Source organism: Osmerus mordax, chromosome 27, assembly GCF_038355195.1.
Source record: "Osmerus mordax isolate fOsmMor3 chromosome 27, fOsmMor3.pri, whole genome shotgun sequence".
NCBI classification, from domain to species: Eukaryota; Metazoa; Chordata; class Actinopteri; order Osmeriformes; family Osmeridae; genus Osmerus; species Osmerus mordax.
Genome location: NC_090076.1, coordinates 6244386 through 6254794, shown reverse-complemented (window position 1 = coordinate 6254794; position 10409 = coordinate 6244386). Strand labels below are relative to the sequence as shown.

General features: G+C 47.6%; 1 protein-coding gene across 1 annotated transcript; it reads right to left on the bottom strand.

The window, feature by feature from the left end:
• Window positions 1-317: 317 nt before the first annotated feature.
• dsg2.1 (desmoglein 2, tandem duplicate 1) lies at window positions 318-10177 on the bottom strand. Its single transcript, XM_067230550.1, has 14 exons — window positions 10016-10177; window positions 8212-8337; window positions 7660-7818; window positions 7414-7555; window positions 7059-7222; window positions 6692-6826; window positions 6416-6601; window positions 5833-6293; window positions 5519-5661; window positions 4871-5092; window positions 3971-4204; window positions 3466-3596; window positions 3034-3366; window positions 318-2940 (listed from the first exon to the last, which is right to left on the bottom strand). The coding sequence occupies exons 1-14, from the start codon at window positions 10064-10066 to the stop codon at window positions 1645-1647; spliced, it is 3783 nt and encodes a 1260-aa protein (XP_067086651.1). The 5' UTR covers window positions 10067-10177; the 3' UTR covers window positions 318-1644.
• Window positions 10178-10409: the final 232 nt, after the last annotated feature.

The following is a 10409-nucleotide window of genomic DNA, read 5'->3' as shown; positions in this document are numbered from 1 at the left end:
TAAACGTTTTTATTGATAAATTTCTTTGACACGTTTTGGAGAAAAGGTTTTATTTACTTGCCAACCCAGGTTTCAAGGGATATCCAACCAAACCTATTACGTAAGATAACTATTGAAAGTCTGCACTTTAAGTTTCAGTAAATTGTAAGAGTTGTAAAATGTAGTTTCTCTGTATCCTTGCATCCTAGCCTGATGATCTTAAATTTATATAAGCCAACAGTCAAACAATGTACTGTACACATGATGTGGATAGGATAACAAATCGTCATGTTGAGCAGGGAAATGCATCGTAGTGGATTTAAGTCGAGACTAAAAAGTAGTCACAAGTAATGTTTATTTCAGAAACAAAGAAAAACATAACTCCTAATGTTGGCCAAAAATACAGTGCATTAACGAGAAACCGAGGATTCCCCATTGAGAGACATTTTTCAATCACAATAATAATTTAAAAAATACTCCCTCAAAATCATGTCAATGTCTGAACATTGAGAACTGAGTCTGATTAAAAGGACAACTAATTGTATGCTTGTTACCATGACTTGAGGCATGAGGCAAAAATATACATTGTGGCCCACAGACAACAGCCAGAACAACAAAGTCATTTGACACAAAACTACAAACATCAACCCCAAAAACAATGGCAGTGAAGATATTAAGCAGTAAGAACCTAGATGATTAGCTTGATAGACAGTATTGGCATATACGACCCAATCTACCGTCATACAGCAGGTCTGTTCAACTGTGAAGCTCACAAACAGCTTAGCGTCCGAACACATCAAACAGTGTTTTAGCTGATCCTGGATAGTCTTCAGTAGTGCCAAAGGAATTTTACAATGAAGTCAAAACCCCAGAAGGGAAAAATAGGAGGATCAGAATTGGCAGGTGGTGTTCATTACAATTTGCATATAACACACCACCTCTAATAGCAGTGTGGTTTCTCTCCCAGCACAACACAGCCCTCCTGCTTACCCGGTTAAGCTAGTTTACAGTCCTCATAGGGGTGGATTAAGATCAAAGAAAACTGTCGCCCATGTAATTCAATCCTAACTGGCATAATTCCATTTTCTAAGTCTCTAAGCTTTGTATAAATCGGTGTGTGTGCCATTGATAAAATAAGAATTCATATGACGGAACTGTAACATACATGCAAATTCAATTCATTTATATAACAGTGTAAGTTGTGTGTAACAAGAAGCAAGTAGGACTTTTCTCTCAAATGTTAGCAATATCAAATTAAATAAAAAGTGACAAAACAGAAAATGAGATATTAAGACAACAGCCAGAAACACTCTACAGTCAGAAAGGCAGAAAATAAACAACACACATGTGCACGTACACATTCTCATCTGCTAGCTGCACCAAGCTGAGATATTTCCATGAATTCAGCTGTCTGTGCAAGCAGGCACATGAGATTACTTTCTAAACCAGCATGCCCGAACACGTTCTCTACCCACCAAGTGAACCATCCTGATATAGTTTCCCATATCAGAACCTACCTCCAGTGGTACATTTTAGATGTTGCACGTCCTGTGCCGCACATTTAAAATACAGCCTGATCTCAAGACAAAAACACTTAAACCTGATAACGTTTCTCTTTAGTGGTATTTTAGTATGTATCTACTGTTGCAGTGTGGGGGAAAGGCCTTATTCGCTGACATTATGACTAGTCACAACTCTCTTCTCCTTCACTATCACCTTGTGGGAGGCGGGCGTGGTGCTGATTGAACTTGAGGAGCCTTTAAACCCCAGCGTGCCGCTGTGGGAGCCTGCACTGGAGCCCGCATTAGCGCCGCTGGTCTGCTTACTGTACTGGACTCTCTGGGTGCCAGAAAGCCCACTTCTCTGCAGGGAGCCCTGGGCAAGCCCGGACAGCCCCTCCTGAACCACCTGCCCCGCGCTGCCCTCCATCAGCAGCATGCTGTGAGACCCTGACAGGCCCCCACGTTGCAGGGAGCCCTGCTGCACCCATGTCTGGCCCCCCTTGAGCACCTGCCCCCCTTGAAGCATTTGCCCCCCCTGGAACACCTGCCCCCCTTGAAGCATTTGCCCCCCCTGGAGCACCTGCCCCCCTTGAAGCATTTGCCCCCCTTGAAGCATGCCCCCCCCCTGGAGCACCTGCCCCCCTTGAAGCACCTGCCCCCCTTGCACAATCTGGCCCCCCTGCAGGACTTGCCCTGACCCCATGGGCAACTGTCCCTCCACCAGCATCATATTCTGAGACCCATTATAAGGGCCCATGTGAATCAGGTTAGAGTTCCCTCCCTCCAGCCTAGCTTGCGCCCCACCTCCACTCCTCTCCACCAGCACCATCCCCTGGCCCTGGGAAGGCCCGCTGGACACCACCCGCTGCCCCTGCACCATCAGGCCCTGAGTGGGTCCTGGCGGAGGCCCGTTGACCACTATCATGCCCTGCAGGTTAGCAGCGGGCCTCTCTGCCAGCAGCACAGTGTTGTGGACCTGTGGCTCCACTACGTAGTGCATAGGCTGCAGCATGGGGGTGGTGGCGTAGTACATAGGCTGCTGCACCAGGATGGTCTGGTTCTGACCTGCCGTGCCCTCCCTCAGGGTTCCGGAACGTTCCGACTCCTTCACCATTGTGCTCTCCACGTGCTTCACCGGCGCTGGAGGAGGGGGGGCGGCGACGGCGGCGCTGGACGCCACTGTCACTTTTGTGGTGGTGGTGGATGCGAGGGGGGCGGCGGGCCTAGGTGGCGGAGGTGCGGAGACTATGGGTTTGAACTCGGTGTGGATCTTCTCACCCGTGCAGACCTCAGCCAGGGTCCTGAACTTTGGCCCCAGGTTGTCGAGGAACTGGAGGTCATCGTCAGATTCCAGGAGGCTGCAGCAGCCCACTGAGCCCACAGGAGAACCCTGGCCCTCGTAGTCGTACACCAACAGGCTGTCCTTCTGGGCGTTGTTCTCGGCTGCGGCGCTTGTCTTCTGCGCAACACACATGACAAGCCAAGCTTTGAACACTTGTTCAATCGTGTGTGGTGTACTACGGTGTATAGACTAGATGTGGGAATGACTCACCTGAGAGTAATAGGCATTCAGAATGTGGTCTGGCAAGGCGATGCCATTATACGCCTCCTCTCTGGCGTCAAACTCAGAGTAGAAGCCACTTCCTTGTTGCTGACCCGTCAGCTCCCTCCCGTTCCTGTAGGCCATGTCCACGCGGCCATCCTGGTAGTAACCACTGCCCATGGTGGAGGCGGAGTTCTGGAATGCTCCGCTTCCCACAGCTGCTGCCGAGCCCATACCCATGCCCATACCCATGCCCATACCCATGCCCATACCCATGCCCATGGAGGTGGTCTGGGCCATTCCTGAGTCCACTTGCGTCGGCATGACGAGCAGAGGCACTTCCTGTGAGAAACCAGGGGGTCGGGGGGTCAGGGTTACTGGAGAGAACAGAAGGAGGTGGGGCGTCAAAGGCCTAGTGTCGATGGGGAACGCTCCGCCTACCGTGTTCTCTCCCTGGCCCTCGGTGTGGTAGGAGATGAGGTGGGCCTTGGTGTCGAAGGGCATCTCAGTAAAGCCCCCAGCCAGGTCCCCGGCGCCCCCGCATTGACAGAACAGCAGAAGGAGAGGGAGGACTGTGGACAGGGAGATGGGGGTTCAGAGGAGCGAAGGAGAGGAGCGTTGATAGACTGACCCATGTGTATGTCTTTCCCGTACATGTTGTCTATGTACAATATACAGTATTTACATGTACAATTTCTCCAATCCATCTACATTTCTAATTCTATATTTCTATTACATATATAATATCTGCTTGGAAACAGAAGGGAACTATACTGTTCTAACTGGGTTGTGTCCCTGTCATTCCTACAGACAAACAACTGTTTGTGGGAGAGTTAGTGTGACAGGGAAATACTGCCTCTGTTTACCATCCTGTTGGTTCTGCACGCTAAAGAGGGAGGCGGGGTTTCCTGTCCTGACCATGTGACTGTGACATCATCATACTCACGCAGTAGCATCAGCAGACCCAGGAAGAGCAGGCCAATGCCTTTTGGGCCCAGCACTGACCCTTTGCTGTCCTGGCCCCGGGCCCCGCACGTGCCCCCTACTACGCATGTGCATGCCTCCACCTTCATCTTCTGCAGGGTGGGACATGAGTGTCCCTGCTGGTCCTTGATCTCCAAGGTGACGTCGTAGGAACCGGGCCACTGGGGCTCGTTGGTGCGGAGGATGACAGTTGTGTCTGGAGGGGCAACGCAAGCACAGCACACTCAGAGAGAAGCCCCGAGAGATGCAATAGTCTCTCGCTCAGAAATGTGCAGGTTTGTTCGAGGTGAACCTTCCAAAGACCTCCTCTCTACCTCCGTTAGAGAAGTTGCTACTTCCAGTATGCATTGGCTTCTGTAACCATTGGTGCATTATTGTGAACTTAGGACACCTTCACTTTCAGCTCTACCCACCCACATTCAGCATTTCTAGGAAATCACCCAGCTAATGAAAAAGGGTGGTGGCTGTCTTGTAATGCTGTCAATCCAGAAAGTTCACTATAAGGACTGTACGACACGTCCCGTCTTAGCTAGTGAGACAGAGACAAAAACAGAACTCGCAAAAACACGGGTGCCATTCTTGGCTAGGAGTTTCGAATAACACAGCGTACCTCCTGTCTTGAACGTCAATGACTTCATCTCAACTATTTAGCCTCTGGAAGCTAGCCTCTGGAAGTTTACATTTACATGTAGTAGTCATTTAGCAGACTCTCTTATCCAAAACGACTTACAGTAAGTACAGGGACATTCCACCGAGGCAAGTAGGGTGAAGTGCATTGCCCAAGGACACAACGTCAATCTAACCGGCAACCTTCTGATTAATAGCCCCGATGAATAGCCTGTGACTCCTACAACCCTCTCACCGTTAAAGTGCTCCACCACCCAGTTGCCTGTGGTCTCCTCTGGGATGATCGTGAAGCTGAAGGGGGCCCCGTTTGGGTCCATGTCCAGGTCCACCGCTGTGACGTAGACCGCCTCAGCAGTGGTGCACATGGTCTGAAGGTTGCTGGTCAGAGTCGGGCAGTGATCGTTGTGGTCCTCCACCTGGATGGCTATAGTGCCTGTGGCTGTCTTCGAGGGATTGTCTTCACGGACAGAGCGAAACACACACACACACACACACCGAGGAATTATTAATTAGTTATGGTATGCGGTCTTTCCACCCATGTCACCTTTTAGGATTTGAAACATCTTTGTTTTGTGCGTGTTTGTGTTCCAGCACAGCCATGTGCTGGTGAAACTAGAAACACTGCCCTCTGTTGATATAAATCCCTACTACTACTACTCCTCAAGAATCCCATGTGTATACTTTTACATTATTAACAGGGGCGTAGGTTTGTTTTCAGATGTGGGTATATAATTAAACCGATGGCCCTGATCATTCATATAATATAACAACTTAATATCACATCATAAATATTAATCATACATGCTACAGTGTGTGGGTAAAATACTAGAATATTCAATTGATCAAGACTTAAGTTTAGACTTAAGAAGACGTACTAGCTTACCTTGGGTCATGCACAATATTTGGGCGTAATATGTCCCATTAACCAGGAACTTCGATTCCCTGTCTGGCAGCTTGTTGAGTTTTATTTCCCCTGTCACTTCATCAATGATGAGCCAGCCGTCTGGGTCAAACCCTTTCGCATACCTACATTTGGGCAAAAGGAAACAGGAGACTTTGTGTCAATTCTTTGAGAAATTTTCCATGCGAAGAATCATTGAACACATAGACGTTGACTGAAGATAAGTAGATCCGATGACGTGTTTAATAGCTTCAAAGTGTCTGTGTCAGTATGTGTGTGTGTGCGTGTGAACACACCTGACATTCGTAGCCGGCAGTAGGGTGTCTCCGTCTATGGCCGGGTACTTGCCAATGACCTTGTTGATTTGGAACGTCTTCCCATCCTCTGAGATGGGGATGGCCTTGACCTTTGGGTCGAAATGTGGCCCCTCCGGCTGGTTCTTCACGTTGATTTTAACGGGATACAGTTTTTGTCCAACGGTATACCAAGACGTCGATCCTCCACCCGAGGACCAGGATCCTCCTCCGCCCCCTCCTCCCATCCCCCCGCCTCCGCTCCCGCCTCCGCCGGCGCCTCCGCCTCCTCCGCCTCCGCCCCCGCCTCCTCCGCCTCCTCCGCCCCCTCCGCCCCCGCCTCCACCCCCCATTCCGATTCCTATTCCAGCTCCCGCGCCGCCTCCAACGCTTTCATGATACGGAGCCTTGTTCCGAACAGCCAGGCCAAGATCCAGGTTCGCCACATCCTCATAGTTCACAGGCTTGAGAAGGAAACAGGGTAGTTGAACATAGGCGAACACGTGAATTTCAGCTTCCGGTATATGAGTGAAACATGATTCTAAATGACATGAACTATACCGCTTGAAGACAATTTTGAGCATACCTTGACTAACATCAGGACTCCCTCGTTGGTTTTCGGGTCTGTGTGTATGGTGAAGTAGCCCCCTTCGTTGCCCTTGACGATCTCAAACTCGGCCAGCCAGTTGTCGGTGAACTCCACATCCAGGTCCTCGGCTTTGATCCTCATCACCTCCATCCCTGCAGTGTTCTCCTCTATATTACCCTCATACTGCAGAGACACACATACGTACGCACAGGTTAGCAGAGAGCGCCATCTCCTGGAAGCGGACGTTCCCGCAGGAAGGAGAGCTCATCTCACCTGGCTCAGCTGCAGAGTAGGGGGGTTGTCATTCACGTCCTTCAGTTTGACAACCACGGTCGATGTGGCAGACTTGCACCCGGCTTTACCGTTCAAATCGGACCCCATGACCGTCAGCGTGTATGTGTCTTGAGTCTAAAAAAACAAACAAACGGACCAAAATCATTCATTTGAACGCCGCAAAGGAACACGATAATTCACGGGTGAAAATGTACTGTCAAAAGACTCGGAAGTTATCAGTGGGTTCCGGAAGTAGACACTGCCCCCTTGTGGAGAACCAACAGAAGCTTACTATAAACAAACGTCCGCCTTTTCTGTGTGTCCCACATGTCTTCAATAAGGAATATAACGGTTAAGTGTCCATTACTTCTCTATCCAGGTTAGCGCTTCTGACGCTGAGCACTCCGTCTCTGGAGATCTGAAACATGTTTTCTCCTGCCGGGTCCTGGTTGACGATACTGTAGGCGATCTGAGAGTTCTCGTTCTCTTCCTCGTCGGCATCCGTCGCAGTGATCATCATGATTGAAGTACCTGTAGACAAATACCAAGGAGTTAGCAGACGCACACCAACACAGAAAGATCTTCTGTCTCCAGTCGAAACATGGACTGGTATTGTATATACCAAACTGTAAATACTGTGTGAATCAAGGTAAGAAATATAATCTGTAAAGGAAGATGTAGAAAAAAGACAGAAAGGATACCGCAAAAAGAAATAGACTTGCCAACTGGGCTGCGCTCGAACACCTCTCCTGGAGAGAGTATGCCAAATATAGGAGGGTTGTCATTCTGATCCACAACCTTAATGCGCAGATCAATATTTTTCTCTGCCTCAATGCCGTTTTTGAAGGTGGCGACACCTTGAAGCTAAAAGAGAGGGAAAAAAACATGATTATCCTCCCGATCATCGTGATCATCCTCATCATCATTACCAGAACAGTGTCTCATGACTGCGTGCGTCCTGTACTTACAGTGTACATGTCGATCACCTCGCGGTCCAGAATCCCATTCACACGAACAAAGCCTGTGTCGGGGTCCACCACAAACAGGTTGAAGGGGTATTTATCGGCCCCTTTCCCCTTCAGGGAGTACTGCACGTTCCCAGTTCCGTCATCTGAATCCGACCTGATCTAAAACACACAAGTGCGGGACACCTGAGTGGATGTGGTCTTCCACAATTATCAACGACCAATACTCAAGTATCATAAGGCATAAGTGACAATGTATGAGAGATTAAAAGTAAGACGCGATAGAGTGTTGGTGATTACTTACAGCGTATATCAGTGATAAGGGATCTAATATTTGCGATGATGGGGGATACGCTATCACTGAACGCTCATCACGAATATTCGTGATGAGCGTTCAGTGATAGCAGATCCTCGACTCGTGATATGGTGATGGTGCACTAGTGATTAGCAATAGCTTATCTGTGAATGGTGACACTGTTTCAGTGTCTCGTGAACTTGTATTAGTCCTCGTGGACCAGTTATTCATGAAGTGTATAGCATATGGGGCTTTATTACCTTGGCAATGAACTCCCTCTTGGTGTAATCTATGTTTTCTTCCAGTTTCTGTGGAGGAACGATCCATTCCCTCTTTTGTCTCCTCAGCTCAGCAGAGCTCCCTGCCTCCACCACAGCAAGGCAAACCTGAGTCCGCAAAACACCGGCATTTGTTTCCATGAGCGCTGACCGGCCTAGCAGGAGGCTTTTCATTAAATAGCAGAAACATCATCATCTCGAGACATAATTAAATATCTGCCAAGTCTAGACCACATCTCGATGCCACTTCATCTGACCGCAGGGCATTTTAGCGACATAGGACAATTTGATGTTCTACCCAGTCTAGCCCACAGGTTATTGTTTTTTCATAACTGCTAGGAATGCTACTTCAACCGCAACAGAGACTGAAATGGTAAATCATTTTAGTCAACGTGGCTTGTCTGGGAAGGTAACTAGAATGCACAATATCTTTCGTTAATCACTTGTAAGCTTGTTTAGTTGTGTCAGTGGTGTTCTGACGGTGGCAAAGTGACTTGCACTGCCACCTCACAGCAAGAAGGTTCTGGGTTTTATCCTGCATGGGTCACTGTTCAGGTGGGATATCTCCCAAGCCTTTCTGTGTGGAGTTGACATGTTCTCCCTGTGCTCGCGTGGGTTTCCTCAGCAAACAGAACCTAAATAAAAGCATGCAGAATAGATTGCTCCCCTGCCTATGTCCCTGGCCAGGACGTGACTGGGCCCCCGGTTGCGTACATGTGTCATTTATGTACAACCAATAAACCCTTCTTCTATTTAAGAGGTGTTAATAAACATATATATGCACTTTTTTCTTTATTTTCTTTTTCCTATTTCCTTTTTTTACAGTTGTTAAAAAAACATTTACAAAGTAACTTCTACCATACCAAAATATTTGTTGACTAAATCTCTTTGCTGTTTCAACTACAAAGCGGACAATAAACTCCAGTCTCAAAGCCGTTTATCCTTTAAAACTTGATGAGGCACCTTAAACGTAATAACTCACGTGGATGTCTATGTTTTTTTCTGTAAAATTAGGTTGAATGGTAGGGTGTGAACGTATGAACTACCATGGCTAGCAGAGGATGTAAATCTTGTGTCACACAGACCCACCCCTCTGTTGCCAGGAATTCATAACTTGTATGGGGGGGCAGTAAGCCCACAATCTATATCACATAGCTTTTATCATGTTATACCACATTGACAGACATTTTACTCAAAGGTTTTAGTTATCATTTGAAAATCAGCCACGAGGCCTACTGTGCCTTAATTGTGGTTCTCAAGATAATGTATCCACAGACCCACACACACACAGACAGACGAAGATTCGTGCCTTCATAGAAGATTAAGCTTAAATGGCCAACTTTAACCTCTGTCCCACTTTACCTATCTGTTTATTATTGCTATATTTAAAAACACAACCGGATAATCTTGTCCTTTTCTGATTAAGGTGATATTGTCCAGAGGCCACTAATTAGATTTCCCCATCGTTTGATGCCCCCATCGTTTGATTAACTGGCTCAGCTTTGTTTGATACTTCGAAGTATCAAACAAAGTACCATACACGTAAAAACAACGTTTTATAACGGCGTCCTTATTACAGCTATAGTGATTATTACTCCGGCTGCGCGTTTATAAAGTGAAAAAACATTCTACGAATTTGCTTAAAGTCAGGTGCATTCCCCAGGTATACCAGGACAGTTGGACAGACAATCGGTAGATAGTAGCTGAAGACCGGACAACAAAATATGCCATAATATCACAAGAAAAAGACGCCACCGTCAGCCACCGAGTATCTAATTTTACTGACCGTAAAAGTGAATAGCCATAGAGCCGTGGCGGGCATTGAAACCCGATTCATGACCGGAAGAGCGTTCCAAAATCCAATACACCGCAACAATAATCCAAACAGTGCCACTGGAGACTTCGTTGTTTTACGTGGACTCGATAATATGACGGGGGAAACTGAAATACGTCCAGTGATGTGTTATTGTGTCGTGGGGAGGTGCCTCGCCTCTTCTATAGTGTGTACCACATCCACACCCTCACCTGGCAAATTTGAGGAAGTGTGTGTGTGTGTGTGTGTGTGTGTGTGTGAATGTGTGTGTGTGCGTGTGCGTGAGAGAGAGAGATGTAAATGTACTTTACATGACAAAACAAAATTGTAGCCTATTACATTACATTTAGTCATTTAGCAGACGCTC

Bases quoted from the DNA above. Each gene is read 5' to 3' on its own strand.
- dsg2.1 (XM_067230550.1), bottom strand. From the start codon at position 10,066: ATGAATCGGGTTTCAATGCCCGCCACGGCTCTATGGCTATTCACTTTT. The intron at 5,093-5,518 runs GTAAGCTAGTAC...CTGTCCGTGAAG, and splicing joins AATATTGTGCATGACCCAAG to ACAATCCCTCGAAGACAGCC. The intron at 2,941-3,033 runs GTGAGTCATTCC...TGTGTTGCGCAG, and splicing joins TGAATGCCTATTACTCTCAG to AAGACAAGCGCCGCAGCCGA.